General features: G+C 37.1%; 1 protein-coding gene across 1 annotated transcript; it reads right to left on the bottom strand.

The window, feature by feature from the left end:
- Positions 1-4,213: 4,213 nt before the first annotated feature.
- On the bottom strand, positions 4,214-16,655 carry LOC139124183 (sulfide:quinone oxidoreductase, mitochondrial-like). The gene is made up of 9 exons (XM_070690321.1): positions 16,522-16,655; positions 13,822-14,050; positions 12,532-12,756; positions 11,920-12,117; positions 11,250-11,462; positions 10,435-10,618; positions 9,587-9,654; positions 8,976-9,154; positions 4,214-7,648 (listed from the first exon to the last, which is right to left on the bottom strand). Exons 2-9 carry the CDS (start codon positions 14,047-14,049, stop codon positions 7,588-7,590), a joined length of 1,356 nt encoding a protein of 451 aa, XP_070546422.1. The 5' UTR covers position 14,050; positions 16,522-16,655; the 3' UTR covers positions 4,214-7,587.
- Between the last annotated feature and the right edge of the window lie 440 nt (positions 16,656-17,095).

Here is a 17,095-nt window from a genome sequence, read left to right as displayed (position 1 = left end):
TCAGAATTCATGAACTTTTTTCAGTTTGAAAATGTCGTTTCCCCGTTTCGTACATTTTCTGCAAATTTCTTTCCTCCAAGCTTTAATAACGCAGGATTTCTTCCATATTCTTAAAGTTTATTTTTGTCGCTTGTTGTAAATGTAGTAATAATTAGTTTAGGTGATCAAATCTTGACTCAAAAGATGCAGAGAAAAAAACAAATACATGTATACAAATCAATACGCTACGTTCATTCTCAAGAAAACTGAAGCAAGCCCATATAGTAGAATATGGTGACATTGCGTCTTCGGTTTCGCTCAGAAAAACTCCGAGTGATACCTGCCGCGAAACTAATAATTTTATCGTGTTTCCAACGACACTATCGCCAGATTGTTGTGTTTGGTTTGACAGAAGCTACGTGCAATTCACGGTGTGAGGGTTCTGATATTTATCGCTCGCGGCTCGTTCAAAAACCCTTTCAAACGCATAGTGGTTTTACAATGCTGTATTCACAATGAAAAATCGACCCAAAGACCAAATGCACTTTTTGATACTTTCTATCGTTCCTCGTCCGCTAAGAGCAATAGTTACGCCGTCTGAAATAGAAAAGCTGATATTTTTAATGAAAACATTCCCAAAATGACGTGTTTGCGTAAACGTATAGATTCACAGGCGCTCCTTAGCTGGTTAGTCTGCTAAGTAGATCGATTTTGGTTCGATTTATCGATCCCGTAGTCGATATGCCCGCCACTGCAACCACTGTGAGTATTTAGGTTGCAGTGGCGGGCATATCGACTACGGGATCGATAAATCGAACCAAAAATCGATCTACTTAGCAGACTAACCAGCTAAGGAGCGCCTGTGTATAGATTATAGGATTTGGTGTCTTATATCACACAGAATCGCTTATTCAATAAGGGCGAGGGTATATATAATTAAATCAGAAAATAAACAAACTCATGTGTAACCAACCCATGCTACCGGTTTAGTTGCACCGGTCAGCACTTATTGGCGCGATGGCGCATGCCGCAGGCGCTTGGCTCGTCGCTTCGCGAAGCCCCTATGTATAAGATACAACAAGAATATCGATATATCATATACGCGCTTCTCGAAGAGAGACGAGCCAACCACCTGTGGCGTCTGAATCCGTGGCACTAATCAACTAAATTTTATCTTCATAAAAAAAATTGAAATAGGGCTTTTCAAGTGGTTTAATCATAAGTTTTAGGCCTGCTTTTAAATTCAAAATCTTTGGTATGAGAATGAAATAGGAAATATCTGTATACTGCTGTGAGGATGACACTTTGCGGCCATGACAGCGTTACTAGTACTCTACCCCACTTATTAACGCCACAGTCTGCTGACTTGTATTACTTCAATTTATGTCTACTCTGTTGTGATATTTATGTACCAACATACTTTGGGCATGTCTATTCAGAAAGAAGAAACACTCAACACGTTCAATGGAGGTAACGTAAGCGACCGAGGCACGGGCTTCTCAGGCTTGTATTTAAACGCCAATTAAAAGTTCCAAGTCATATAATCTAGGAGGTAGACTGAACGACCATGGATATCGAGATGGGGTGTTTAAAAGCTAACCAAATACCCTTACATAAGACAACACTGATTTATCTGATTTATATATCTCTAGAAATAATCGCGCGTTATTTCAACAGTTTAGCGAATGTCCGCAGTTTGCTGTAAGGTTTTACCGCAAGTGATTTGAAGAGAAGACAGCTTTCGATAACACAAAACAACACCGTACCGTTAAAAGGAGATCGACGGGAGTCAAAATGTAACTTGGACTGACTCTAATTATCGTGTTCCTATTAAATATTTCTTTTTTGTCAGATTTTGCATGGCATGCGTACCCCCTTTCCCTACATTTCAATATTTTTGCGGTTGACATTTATCTTCTATGGTCATGACCGGTCTTCCATAATCTTCCAACCGCCTGACATTTTTGGTGCGATCTAAATTCGTACTCTTTCAATACAGGTTGACGCCCCACCCCGCACATTCGGGTAGTTCCGGAACAGTTGTCCAGGACAGGTATCCATATATGTTGAAATATTGCGGCACTTGTACGATACATAGCACGTCGTGAAAAAGGTCAACTTTTCCCCTGTGCTTGGGTTTAAATTTCGAACCGACACAGTCACAAAGACCATGTCGATAGGTTATGTATTCGCAGGTAAATGCCAAGAAAATGATTTATTCCGGAGAAAGTCCGCCCAGCTAGCAATTTGACATATGGTGGCACGATACGCAGGATTGCCCTATTTTCAGGACACGCATAGCAATTACCATATGTGTATGATAAGAGTGGATTAACAAACAAACAAACACTAATAAAATCTGGATTTATCACTAAGCAAGAGATTTATATCTATTCTAACGTGATCAGAAAGTAACTTTTGACCTATTGGCTTCACTAATTAATATTAAATAGCTGGTTCAAGTCAAGTCAAGCTCCAACGAAGCTTTGTGGGCAAGTATTTCCTCACGTTACACATTTCTAACGTACTCACCTTTGACTCTCAGTGTAACGATTACATCATCTTACGAGCTGAGTTCGAGTGAGTTTCTAAACCCAGTACTTATTTCAGTGCGATTCACATTCAAACATTCAAAGCTTACCTGGTAAATATCAAATATTCAACAATTATTCCACGTCGGACCTTAAAAATTGTTGAGCTTCTCGCACTTATACAGTAAGCTGTGGCTCGCAGTTGAGAAATGGCGCGTAAATTTGGATTTTTATCGGCGGAAGAACGATGACTGACTCGCTTGCGAAATTCATGCAGTATGCTAGAAAGGTAATTGGGCCACACGAAATCATTTATACGTTTCTCGAACAAGGCAATGTGATTTTGATCTCACGTGAGGTTGGACTCATGTTTCCGCCCTCTATAATTGAGTCACAGAAATGGGGTTCAGCGTTTTCGTGGAAGGACCAAAGTATATTGCATAAATGAGTATGAATTCCCAAGTAAAGCTCCGTTTACTGTATATTCTGATGTGTTTGCCATTCTTCATATTCTGTTTTCAAAATACAGTGTCTCGTTCTGCTCCAAACGTCATGTCAAAATACCTATTTAATTCGTCAACAGCCTGGCCCACCTGTCCGTGTATGATGTCAAATTTTATTGTTGATGAGTGAATTTTAGTCAGTACTAGAGTTAAGGTAGTATAGGCCTCGAAAGTTAAAGACTGGAACTTTTGCTAAAATTTTCCTCATGGAAAGTTTCAGCCATACTCTTACCAACTCAAGAATAAAAATCAGGGGTCACCATGCAAATTTTGATACCAGAGAAACAAATTACCTAACATTCACCAATATTCGAAATTCAAAATGGCCGCCATCCCTGTGTTAACTCTATGACAGACAATAAAAGTTTCCATTTCGAAAAACTAAGATGGTGAAGTTTTTTCTTCCTCCAAGAGCGTTAAAATGAACCCCAACAAGTGGTAGATCAGAAAAGAATTGTAAAAACTTGTGAGCCCGACGAACATCTGTCCCGAGGAGCATGCTACCTTAATTTCTCAACAGTAACGTTGCAATTTGTAGACAACACAATGTGTCTGCAAGGCTAATACTTTATGTACTTCAGACAGAGGGTAGGGAAAAGTACTTGTTTTCCAGAATAAAAATAAAGAGAGTTTTATCAAAAGAAACAGCTGTTGTCTATATGAAAGAATGTGATTGACGCTTGATTGTAAATTGACAGCACAGTCAGACTAGTATGAGAAAAGAAAAGCTTGTATATATTTTAGAAGAATATTTTTACAGAATCAAAAAGTTATTCATAACAAAAATCTATTTCCATAAGAATATAATCTCTTTTGGTTAACAAACAAAGCCTTTAAACAATTGCACCCTGACCCCCTGGTACTCTATGACATCATCGGACATTTCTGTCCGAGCCGGGTTCAAAGGGTTAAACGAGTGGGCAGACTTTTTGTGGCAAGACTAGTACTTAAAAAAATGTATAATAGTTTCCAACAACATGCATGGGTAAGTCAATCACAAACCCATTTTATTTTCTTACTTTTGACTTGCTTTAGAGCAAAGGGACAGTAAAACTAGGTGGATTGAAACATTATCAACAAACTGCAGACAAAAATATGGTAAGTAATTAAACCTGAAGCATTTTTCTTACAGATTTGGCCCAAGCTTTCTCTTCAAACTCATCAGTGAGATAACAGCTCATTCAATGATAATCAACTAAGTTCAATGGAGAACTAGTAACAGGTAATTATTTTTATTTTACATTTAGAATACAGAAAAGTAAACTTTAGTCTTCAACTGCAGCTATGGCACAACATAAAAAATCTCAAAAAAATTCGAACTATTTCACGCAAAAATAATATGGCAATGGTTTTTACAATTCCCCAAAAATAGCCATTTGGCTTTCTTCCATGCGATTAGAACATTCTTGGTTAAATGAGGACCAATTCTGTCAACTTGTAGTCACAACATTAGCATTTCTCATTGTTACAAAATTACATACTGCTATCAAATTCACAACCTTGCTTTGAAAAAACAGATATTGGTCATTTGTGATCAGAGCCTTGAATAACATAGAGATTTTTTCATCAACCTGTTCACCCCAATTCCCTGTAAACAGTTCCATACTCACTATTGATAACAATGGGTTTGGGTCAAACCATAGTGGTCAAAGGGTTATAAGCTCTAAGAATAAATCTTTCACCCTTCCATCCCCTTTTGAGTGATTTTTTGGGTCAAAATCTACAATTGAAAACAAAAGGAGTTAGCAAAAAGTTTGAACAATAGGAATGCTCACATGTTATATCGATTATCTGAATAAAACGTCATAGGTGTGAATTGCCACTTATACCTGTACAGAGGGCTGCCCTTACAAAAACAGACAAAGTGTCTGATTTTAAAAATAATTTGTATAGTAACATATTAAGGGGTCATCGATCATTAGAGCTGACACACTAGAAACGTAATCCCTTGATTTTGGTGTCCTTTTTTGACACATCCAAAACGAATCAGTTTGACCCCCCTCCCTTAAACTAATGAATTACGTTTCTAGTGCGTCAGCTTTTATGATCGACGGCCCCTAGGTTTTGTATGTTTGCATAGAAATAACAGCATAGAGACAACATCATAGAAGTTGCCAGGGAAAAAAAATTGTAAACAGCACCCTCTACAGGCAAGAGGCAAAGAAGAAAGCTCATATTAATGACGCCCTCTTGTGGTAAAGATTGCTTCTCTATCGAATATCATGACACTGATGGAAATGACCTGTTGCCCTATCTTAAAATATCACACATTTGTCTAAAATTGAACGTTAAATGGAAAAATAAGAAAATGGAATAAAGAAAGAAAAAAAAAGGTTCAATGTTGAATCGTGTTGGCAGACATGAATACACAGGAAATACTAGTGTTGGAATATGTAATCATAAAATTTGAAATGTCAAAATCTGAAACTAAACACAATAGACCAGTTACATCATCATGTTTACATTCAAAAGATACAGCCAAGAACTTTGGCATAATTTTTGTCCAGCTTTTATCACCAGAAAAGATCATGAATTTCGTATGTTCATAGTCTGTGGTTGGATTTTAGAAGGTATTAATGACAGAGAAAAGTCAAAAAGTGGCCATATGTCCCTGTCAATATCAATAAAGCACTGTATATCAGTGAGAAACGGTTGTCCCTAGTAATCAACATCATGGTGCCCTTAGTAACCAATATGGCTACAGCCAGCAGGGCTTTGCAGATGGAAGTACTTTGCATCTATAAACACTTCAACCTTTGATTCAAAGTTCTCCCTCTATCTTGGACTTCTGGAAACAAATTTCTTTTGTTTTAGTTCCTGCTATTTCAATTATTGTATTTTTTTCTTTGGATACAATACTAAATACATCACTCATCAAACAGCGTATAACTCATCAAAACCTGATTTGCCGTATCTCTAGCATTCTGCCTACCATAAAGTGCTATTCAATCTCTGAGAGATGTTTTGGATACTGCCTTTGAAAATATCACCATTTTAATCCTTGGTGATGAATTTGGTCGACCAAATTAAAGGGACGAAGTCGGCCGTTTTTCATGAATTTTGTTTGTTACAAGATACTTCTTATATTGTTTGAAATGTTGAAAGATATTGAATGAATTGGTAACCAAGCATATATTCGACCACGGTTTTAGACATGATACATGAAACCATCGCGAGAATGAATTAATGGTCATGACCATTAATTCATTTTTGGCGATGGTTTCATTTGTCTAAAACCAGGGTCGACTATATGCATGGTCATCAATTCATTCAGTATCTTTCGACATGTCAAACAATATAAGTAGTATCTTGCATCAAACAAAATTCATGAAAAATGGCCGACTTTGTCCCTTTAAGGTACTTACATTGTATATTTGTGGCAGCCATATTTGAGTTGCAACTGTTATTTAGTTGTTAAAATTTAAGTTGTTCTTTTGTCCCCAATGTTGGAAAACAGTTCTGTGATCATACTTCAGTAAGCACTTGTACATGTTGTATTTGATTTCAAACCATCTGATAAAAAAAATGTTGAAAGATACGACTGTTTAGGCTTCAAAGAGTGTGCATACATACTCTTGAAGCAATTATCATAAACATGGATCTATAACATTTGAACATTACTAGATGATTTGAATTTTTGTTCAATTTTGGAATGAATATGGTTATATTAAATATCTAACATCAGATTTTACTACGGTGATGGCTAAAACATAGGCACTGAAAAAATACAAGTGTATACAGGTAAAAATGGACAAAATTCTTCACACTCAGGAATAATTGAACAAAGGTCCACTCATTACTTTACAAGGATGTAGAAAAACCAAAAAAATTTTAAAAAGTCTCAAGTTGTCTGTAGTTAACCCTTTGAGTGCCATAATTTTTCCCACTAAAATTTTAGTGTTAACATTTTATAATTTTTTTTCAATTTTCCTGTAATTTTTTTGATAATTTTGAACAAAACATCATATTTCATTGCCTACATTTTTTATCAAAATTTTCGCAAGAATCCGAAAAAAATTGACTGGGGCATATTTTGTAAAGGTGACAAAAATTTACTTTGACGCTCAAAGGGTTAAAAATGAAGAACACAAAGTGTGAAAATTTTTACAGCTAAGATAGTTTTGCAGAAAAAATATCGAGTGATATGAATTTGTGAGGAAAAGACGTGTAGTCTGCAAATGCCAAAGTTAAGAAAACAATTTGTTTATCTTCATATACTGACCGTTATCCCTCATTTCATCTGAAAGTTCATTCCTTTAAGAACAGTCAAAGCAAGATTTCAGAGTGAAAATATTTGAAAGGTATTTTTTAAAAACCCAGAAATACTGATACCGGTAATAATTATCACTTCAGCAGAGTGTCTCCTAGTGATAAAAGTTTTCCAGACAACTTGTCTTAAATGACAGAGATTTTTTCAGACATTTAACTTTCAAAAGTCAATGCTGAAGGCTTGCAGTGATTTGTGCGGATCACGTTTTTATCCAGTCGTCCAAAGTTTCTTGGAAACTTTTTGGACTGTTGCTGAAAACTCAAGCATTCTGTTAAAATTTGAACACAACCTGAATGACTGGATATTATCTTGATAATCCCAAGTGCATCATTTTTCTGTACACACGTGGTCCATTCCATAATCCCCTGCGGAAAAAATATACGGAAAAATTCATCTAAATAGCACAGTTCACGGTTACTAAATATAGCTGCACACATGCAACATCAGACACTGCTGCTTGAAATGCTGACAAAATTATGTCAGCGTTGCATGCATGGTTGTAATAGTGCAGTTTGGAGTCAAAGCCATAGATCTTTCATTATTCACTTTAACACTGGCAGTCATCTACTAAGATTAATTTTCGTCGTTCTTACACAGGCAATTTCCAAACACGCAATCTAATTTTGCATATTAATGAGAGAACAATGACGTCATTTGCAGACAGCTCAATCATATGTGGCAGACTTTTGTACAAATTATGATGATTAGCATTTGACAAACAATAAAAAATGATAGTCATACAATTACACTCAGTGTGAATTTTTTCGGACGACCTCAGTTTTCGGACATTTAATGACATGCTGTTCGTTGTACTCACTTCGCTCTCTATCGATAGCGTTTTACAAGTCATGTTACCGCAGGTTACGCTGCTGTCCCGTTTTGGATAGTTTTTTTTCCGGTAGAAGCTATTTCGGGCTACAAACTTGGCGAAGTTATCACACCGTTCCATACAAGGTTTCGGAAGCAACAAACACAGAAGTCTATGTCCGATATGTAAGCACTATACATGTCGAAATATAGTTGTGTCGTCAATGGATTGAATGTAACTAATTTATCACAAAATTTTTACAAACAGTTTTCTAAAACATCGAAATTGAAAATCGGGGGTTTGAAGTTTCAAAATATCAATATTAGCCCCTATAATCACATTCCAAATACGACGTCTGATTACTGCGATAGCAACCAATACTACGCACTCAACATGGGGTCCACAATTTGCAAATTTGCTAAATACCACTTCCGTCGTGTTAACAGTTTGAGGATAAGCACAATAAAGTTTCAAAAGGTGTGGTAATAAGATTTCGTAGTGCTCGTCATTTATGAAACGGCACGGCGAAATTCACAACCCTGTCCGAAAACTGTCACACTGAGTGTACTTTGTATGAATAAAATCTGTTCAACATCAACACTATGTATAAAATGTAATAGGGGAGTTGCCACATATTGAACTTTGACCTCCAGGATCAAGTGGGAGGTCAAACACAACTGATGTTTGACCACATATGACATGTGAATTAAAATAAACATATTTTTTGTATCAATTTGTTTTCTTCAGATTCGAAGGAAAGATACTAGCAGTAGTAGTTTCCATTAGAAATTCAGTCGATATTTCTCTGTCTTGTGAAATGAAATTTTTTTTATCCTTCTCCATATTATTTGTTTCATTCTTGAAAAATGGAACACTGTACTCACTTCAGCAGCATTTGCCAGTAAATCTCTGGCATTATGTCTTTCTTCAAGTGGTACATGGTTCTCATCTCCCGACCTTGGTCGAACGGAAAAGTTTCCAGAGGCTGCCCATCAAAGTCAAATTCTGCCAGGATAGCTTTCCCGTATCCGGTTATGAGGGGGCAAGATGTGTAACCATCATACTGGAATAGGATTGGTCAGAGTTCAGAGGTCAGATTTACATACTGCGATTTGATTGGATGAACACTTTCATACCTAGTAATCTGCTAAATACATCTATATCATACTTTTGCACATATACAAATTAAGACGTCATAGTGGCACTGTAATTCTTGGAATCACTAAGTGCATGTTGAGAATATCATCAACAAAGCTCACTGACCTGGGTAACAATTAGATCACAAATTGTGGCTTATAATTGAAAAATATTCATTTTCTATATGATGTTCATGATGTAGAAAAAGGTGTACATCTTTGACAGGAGTGACCATCTCAGTAAACCGTCCTTTGAGGGCGCTGTCCATGCCACCTCAAATTGCATGAGATAGGGAAGCAGATACTGAAAACTTACTATTAGAGTATTTAGTCATGTATGATGATTAGTGTATACATACCCTTGGTTTTGGTGTTTTGCCTTTCATAACGGCAGAAATTGTCCGCAGCAATACGCCACATTGACCAGCTGGATGAAGAAATCAGTGACAAAGAATTAAACCTTTGAAACAGATGCACAAGCACATGGTAAATTTTCAGCAACGATGACACAGACACAGGAAGCAACAATTAAGCTGTACCCAAATTCAGTATATAAAAGGTGTACCTACTTGTTCACCCCCTGATTCCATGTCAACAGGTCTACACTCGCCATCGAAAACAATGGCGTTGGGCTAAACCATTGCAATGAAAGGGTTGAACTTTTACATGCAACATACACATTCTTTCTTTCTTTTATACTCAGATTCTTGACAATTTGAATGAGGCAATGTTAAAAAAACTCTATTCTGATCTAGTTTTCTTTTTTTTTTAACTTTAAACAAAAAAATAAAAAATGTCAGTTTTGTAACTAATTGAAAGGGCTAGCAGCTATAATATTTTATCATTTTCTTCACTCTCTTGCTTTGTACGACAATCGCAAGTTCTTGTTCTTCTTCCCAAAGCATGTTGAAACACCAACTATTTGTCTTACCATCACAGCATGTATACATGTAAATTGCACTATTATTGTTTACATTTGAATTCAAGTCCAGACCAGAATTCACTTGTCAACAATAACAATGCAGTCTACACATGTACAGACTGAGTTGACAAGCTGAATACTGTGTATCTAAACATGCACCAGGGAGTAGAACAAGAAATTATGGTTGACATTGAAAACAAAATCAGTGAAAAAAATCATCAAAAGTTGCCACTATTGTCCCTTTAATACCAAACAAAAAAAAAATGAACTGGTTTTTCCACTTACCAACCGCTGCTGCAGTTTTGGAAGTAGGCACATTAGTACAGTCTCCAATTCCAAAAACGTTTGGATATTTTTTGTGTTGTAGCGTTTCTTTGACAGTATCGACATATCCATTTTCATCTGCGAGGGCGCTGTTTCTCACAGAATCGACTCCACTCATCGGAGGCGTGACATGCAACATATCATACTGCGAAAAATAAACATTAAAGTTATATCAACTTTTAAGTTAGAAAGCTCCTTGGGAACAAATATTCTGACTCTCAAACTTTTTTACAATACACTTTTGGTCTGCCACTTGTGGAGGCTCATTTTCAAGCTTACAATTTAAAAAAAAATTTCCCATGCTTAGTTTTGTGAAAATACGATTTCTTCCCATAGAAATAACACAAGGGTGGCAGACATTTTGAAATATCAAATATCGGTAAATCTTGGTTAATTTGTTTCTCTAGTAACAAAATTTGCACAATGACCCCTGATATTTATTCTTGATTTTGAAAGAGACTGGTTGAATGTTTGCTTGAGAAAAGTTGGAATAAAAATTTCAGTTTTGAGGTGCAAACTACCTTAAATACAAAATTTTGCATCAGTTCTAATTCACCTGAAAAATTCACCCAATGATAAACCACCTTGCACTCTCAAGAGAAATGCCATCTCCATGTAGTGGTCACTTTTTTCTTGGTCCCTTGTATGACCACTAAACCAAGGTTTTGGTCAGTGGAACAAGAAACTGCAGCTGATATTTCAAAACAAAAATAGCTACTGGCCCTTTCATGATGGAATTTCAGAAGCAAATGAGGCAAGCAAGAATATTTACTTACATTGAAAGTGACAGTCTCTTTGGGGTCCGATTCTAAAACTTCAAAAACTGCTTCTCGTTTTTCAGGACGGACTTCGATCAGATTATGCTTAAAATTGACGGTGATACCACGTGACTTGTAAACATCAGTCAATCTATCAGCGTACTTCTTGACTCCGAAGATGACTCCCAAGGAAGTGTTAAATATCACATTGGCTGAGTCTCTTTTTCCATTCTAAAGTGACACATAATTATAAAAAAATTTTAAAAATTTTAAAAATAATAATTTTAAATAATTTAAAAATACTTTTAAAAAATGTCATTTATCAGGGCACAGGAAATACAAATTAATTTTTTGTATTTTATTCTTGTCAAAATTGCCTAAAGCCTGCTACTAACAGCCAAGTTGATGATGAAATAAACTTTATAAAATTGCTTCAAGAAAGACAATTTCATCGGCCGTTTAAATATCAACGATGCTTTATACAGGGTTATTTGCATCAATACAGAATAAAACTGGCCATATGACCAAAAATATATGATTATCATATATTTTAGGTTGTATGAAACTATTATGACAGATGCATATCTTACAAGTCTAACCATAGTTTTGGTAAAATCCCATTGCTGTTACTAATTGTTATTGGACCAACACACTTATAAGTAGGGGTGGAAAGATTCCAAGTACTCACCTTTCTGAAATAGTCTTCAGCCAAGTACATTATCTTCTGTGGAGCACCTGCACACTTGATGGGAGTGTTTGGAAATGTGAATATGGCGTTGCCTCCTTGGAAGTTCTGGATTGCTGGGAAAGTTTTCGGAGCAGTGAACATGGAGTAATTTGAGCACAGCTGTGGATCAGCTTTGAAGCCTTCTGGAAGACCTTTGATCTGAGAAGCGAAATTTTAGAATAATAAAAGACAATAATGATGAGAAAATTACAAGTGGTTAAGAGGTAAACAAACATCTTTCACCCTTTGAGTGCTGTAATTTTTCCCACCAAAATTCTGGTGCAACGTTAACACTTTACAAATTTTTATGAATTTTTCTGTAATTGCTTTAAAATTTTGGACCAAACTGTCATTACTCCTCATTGGTGACAGTTTTTTAACAAAATTTCAGCAAAAATGACAAAATTGTTTGGATCTGAAAAAAATTTTCAAGGTCATATATCTTATACTGTCGACAATGACTGACTTAAGCACTCAAGGGGTTAATAAAATTTGAATTATTGTTTTCTGGTACTAATGGATTGTTAATTTGAACGATATCAAGGTTGCAAACGATTTTGAATGAAATCTTACCAGATGATAGTTGAGCTGAATACCGGTCGCAAGAATCAAATATTCATACTTGACCTCATGACCTTTCCCTGTGACAACTGTGTTATTGTCAGGGTCAAATTTCTCAGCAGTGTCTGCAATCCATTGGCAGTTCTTTGGCATGACATCAGACTGAGGCCTGATTGACTGTTCCATCTTCTTTAGGCCGCCGCCCACAAGAGTCCACATTGGCTGATAGACATGATTCTATGCGAAGAATGCACAATTTATGCAAATATGAGAAAACAAAATTAATAAGAGTCTGCTGTGCTTGAGCAGTTCTTTAGTATGATAGTTAAAGTCATTTTATAAGACGCATCTGCATTATAAGTCGCACCCTCGTTTGATTGACTTGAGTAGGATGAAATCCTTAAATTTTCAAAAATGGAAAACGTATGCATTATAAGTCGCACCCCTTTTCCAGCACAGCTGTCACACTACCAGCCACCATTGAGGTCGGCTCTATTCATCAAAAGTTGAAACTTTGTTGTTCCTTGGGGTTCAATAAAATTGTATCACTTCACATGTTTCTCAACCATGGGCAACCACATCCTCCAAAAGAGAACTACCATAAGCAAACTCTTCTTTAATTACGTTTTAAAGTTATTTATTCAATAAAGGCAAACTTCTTTCAGTAGCCCCCCTCGCCCACTCCTCGAAAAAAAAATAATCTGAGAATTTCCATGTTATTAGTGGCATGCCCCCTTTAAAACTGCAAAAAGTACATATTATAAGTCGCACCCCATCTCTTGAGAAATAATTTGGGTTCAAAATTTGCAACATCATAATAAAAGACGCGTCTTATAAAATGACTTTAACGGTAAGTTTCAGGTTTGACTTATTGTTCAACTGACTCTGTGTAAAGGCCATTGATTGCGATTAAAAAAGATCTTTTTCTGATACACTCACACATTTTTGAGAGTCTATGCCTCAAAACAGCAGCATATGCAGTGAATCTGTGCACCTGATAACAATCAGTAGTGTCTCTAAAGATTATATCTGATTGGTAGATTGACATAATTTACAGCAACTTAAGGGGTGATTGACATTATTTACAGCAACTTAGGGAGTAATTGTCGTTGTAGTAATTGGCTGTTCAGAAATAGTTCAGCAAAAACAAAGTTTCAGCCAAACTGACTAATAGTTTCAGAGACACAGAAAAATTTCTCAGCATCTGTGGTTTCAGAAATTTGCTGTGTTTTTTAGGCAAATTGAGTCAGACCAATCCACTTGAAAATTGGGGTGAATGAGATACAGGATTTATTTCTCTACCTCATGAGGTTCAATGAGTCCGACTTGTCCTTTCCCAAGTTTCCTCGCTAGTTTAGCTGCCATGGCGATTCCACCAGCACCACCGCCTACGATAAGGCACTTGAAACTGTGCTTGTCTTGTTGCTGTGACGACGTGCTGAAATCATGGTGTGTGATTGCTACGGCGACAGCACCTCTGTGTTGGCATAGTAATCGACGACCTTGTCGCAAACTGTTACTGAGGGCCATTCTGTGAACATTTAAAGACAAATTTAAAAACTTGCATTTAAAAAAATGCAATGATTAAAGCATATACCTGACATACTGCAAAAAACTTCTTAAACTTTTTCATGAATTTTCAACAATATTTTTGTTAGAAAGGGTCTTCTTGGGTACATGCTCACCAAACAATGTCGAAAACACATGAAATTGCTCAACAGTCGTGCGGTATTTAGCATCTCCTGTGTACTTCATACCCAGTTGAAGATGATGTTTTGTGCGTGCTATCATTTCTTGTTCAAATATCGTATGACTAAGGGTACAGTATAGGTCAGTATAAACAAATACCCAGTATCACAATATCAAACACAATGATTTTCAAGTCTTATCAGAGATGTAGTTAAATTTAATTTTTGTGTTTATTTACCCTAAATACATCAAGTGATATGTTTTTGGTTCTTTTTATGCAATTGATAAAATTGAATAGGGGTAGTTTGTTCGCCAAAATTGAGATTTGAAAATAAATGAAAGATAGTCGCACGTGACCACATGCACTAGTAGAAGCTGATACGCATGTGCAGACTTTCCTTTGCCCCTCATTCCAAGCCTCCCTCCTATGAGCAAATGGAATAGCCAAAAGATGGGTATTGTTTTGATTACTCCCGATCGGCGCTAAGTGATTGTCGCCGTTGACATAGCCTGCACTTTATGAGGTCATACTGCTGAGTTCACATACGGTCAAGTTTATTTTGACCCTGCTAGTCGCATTCGTGACCCTTTTTCAGTGACAGCAGAGCAGTTTAACACCGCGTTTGCCTCGGCGTGTACTAATACGAAATCATGTTAGTAATTGATACTCTAAGTCCAACAGTTTGTTTTTGAAATGTTCCGAACATTTTTGCACGTATCAATTCTCGCCGTTTACTCGTATCAACTATCATTTCAAACACCCTTCAATGGAACCCTTTGTATGGCGTACGATTAGGAATGAAAACTGAAAATTCTGCCGACAGGAATGAACAGATCTAGCCACAATGGGTACGAAAGTGAAAAAAAAATATGGCTGTCTAGAACACAGACCTGCAATGTCTCTTCTAACAACGACTGAAAAGTGTAAAAACTATCGCAAATTCGCTTAGTTTTAATTTGAACAGTTTAGCGAACGTCAAGAAGTAAGTACTCCTTCGACGACGTCAAAAGATTTCGCTAGTTCTGAACATAGGCCCAGTCACTAAACTGAATGATGTGAATAATTATTTGATATCAACAGATTGAATTTATGCTGAAAGGTGACACCATGAATGTCGACACCGTACCAAGCTATTCTTTCTTTTCATAAAAGGGGGGGGGTCGTTTATTTTTGGTGTTTCTCGAAATCGGGTGAGAGTTGTACCGGTGGAGTTGCAAGGTACAGAGCTATCGGTGTGCGTAAAAAAGTGAAAGCGACGTGACGCACGCCTGTAATCTCTGTCTCGGGTCATGGCTTGAAGTTGCACCATTCAGCGCGGCGCGCACTGTATCTGGTGCAATTCACTTTCAAAGGTCGGTGATGGAGACCTAATACTTCTGATGGAACACACAGATGTAAGTTGTTCGCATAGCTGTTGTAGAAACAGATGAAATGTTCGGGAAAATGGAGTAGCTCAAGTTCTGTAATAAGCCGTGTTTTTAACTTTTCTATTTCAAATTCAGAGGGAGAGAGAGCGAGAGAGAGGGAGAGAGAGAGAGAGGGGGGGTTGAATAGACCGTCGTTGAACTGAAAGAAGTGGTTTGCGTACGTGCCTTGTCATCACAGAAACTCCACCTTTAGGTCATCTTTCTCTCTTTAAACAAAATATAGCGTCGGGGTTTTTTTTTGTTCTTTTGTTTCTAAAACTTTCAAAAATCACTCCATGGTAAGCGAAAAGGGGTCTTTGCACTTACAACTCAATGGCTGCGTGCGCTCTCCATGTACTTTTGTCGCGCTCTTTCAGTAGGGCTTACCGTTTATTATTCAGAATAAGGGTAGATGTCTTTCCCGAAAGAAGTGACGGTTCATCATATCTCATGCGGGTTATTAATATTCGATTTCGCTTTTCGTAAAACTAGCTAAAATGTACTTCTAACGATACGGCTAAGAGACTGAAGAGAGGAGACTGCGCAGCGAAACTCTGCAACATCTTCATACCGCACACTGATAAAAGCGCGCATATATATGTGTGACCTTGCACTATTAGATAAGGAAATCTCTCTCTCTCTCTCTCTCTCTCTCTCTCTCTCTCTCTCTCTTAAAGGTTCAGACTAAAATGTATAGGACTGCACACGTCGATGAATTGCGCAATTTACGACTTACAATTAACTTTATGATCACAGCGGAATTACATTTGGTTTGTGTAAGGTCACAGTTCAGTAAAGCCTAGAGACTGTTGTCGTGACAGATACACAGCACTTGGCATATTTCAGGGGAAATATTCGTCAGATAGTAGTTATGTTACTACTTCGGGTCAAAGAATATGTCCTCACCTGTAAACTGACTTTGTGCGTCCAGAACCGCCTCACCTTGTCGACTGATCCAGCTCCACTGATCCCACAGTCCCCGTTCGTTGCTCATCGGAGTTGACACTTTTACTAGGACACACGTGTGCAGCGCATCTCCGATATCGTCATTGGAACAAACCATTTCCAATAGGGATTGAATCAACTGGGACGGGCATGCCGTGACTTCTTGTGTGATTTTTCGCTCATTAATATTGCACGTCGCTATATTTCTGCCGTTGTTATACTCTATTTTTCTTGTTTTGATACACATCAGTGATCACCCCGCAACTTATCCGTGAGCAGTTGAGAAATCAGCGGACGTTTGAACTAACCCAACCATTCAACAGTATGTTTTTCTTTCCTTTGGGTAGTTTGTGTGTTTGGCTTTTACCCAGCTCGCTTGCAGAGTCCTCAGCAGTTTCAAACAGTCGAAAATTTGAAAGGTCTGTAATACGGCAGCTCGACGTACTTACGTCATACTTCGCCTACAAAAACGCCGGACTCAGTGACTTGTCGCTTGTTTACATAAAGATAAAGTTTATTTTGGTAAATTATGTAC

Source organism: Ptychodera flava (assembly GCF_041260155.1).
Source record: "Ptychodera flava strain L36383 chromosome 23 unlocalized genomic scaffold, AS_Pfla_20210202 Scaffold_23__1_contigs__length_28996876_pilon, whole genome shotgun sequence".
In the NCBI taxonomy this organism is placed as follows: domain Eukaryota; kingdom Metazoa; phylum Hemichordata; class Enteropneusta; family Ptychoderidae; genus Ptychodera; species Ptychodera flava.
This window is presented reverse-complemented; position numbering and strand designations above follow the sequence as displayed.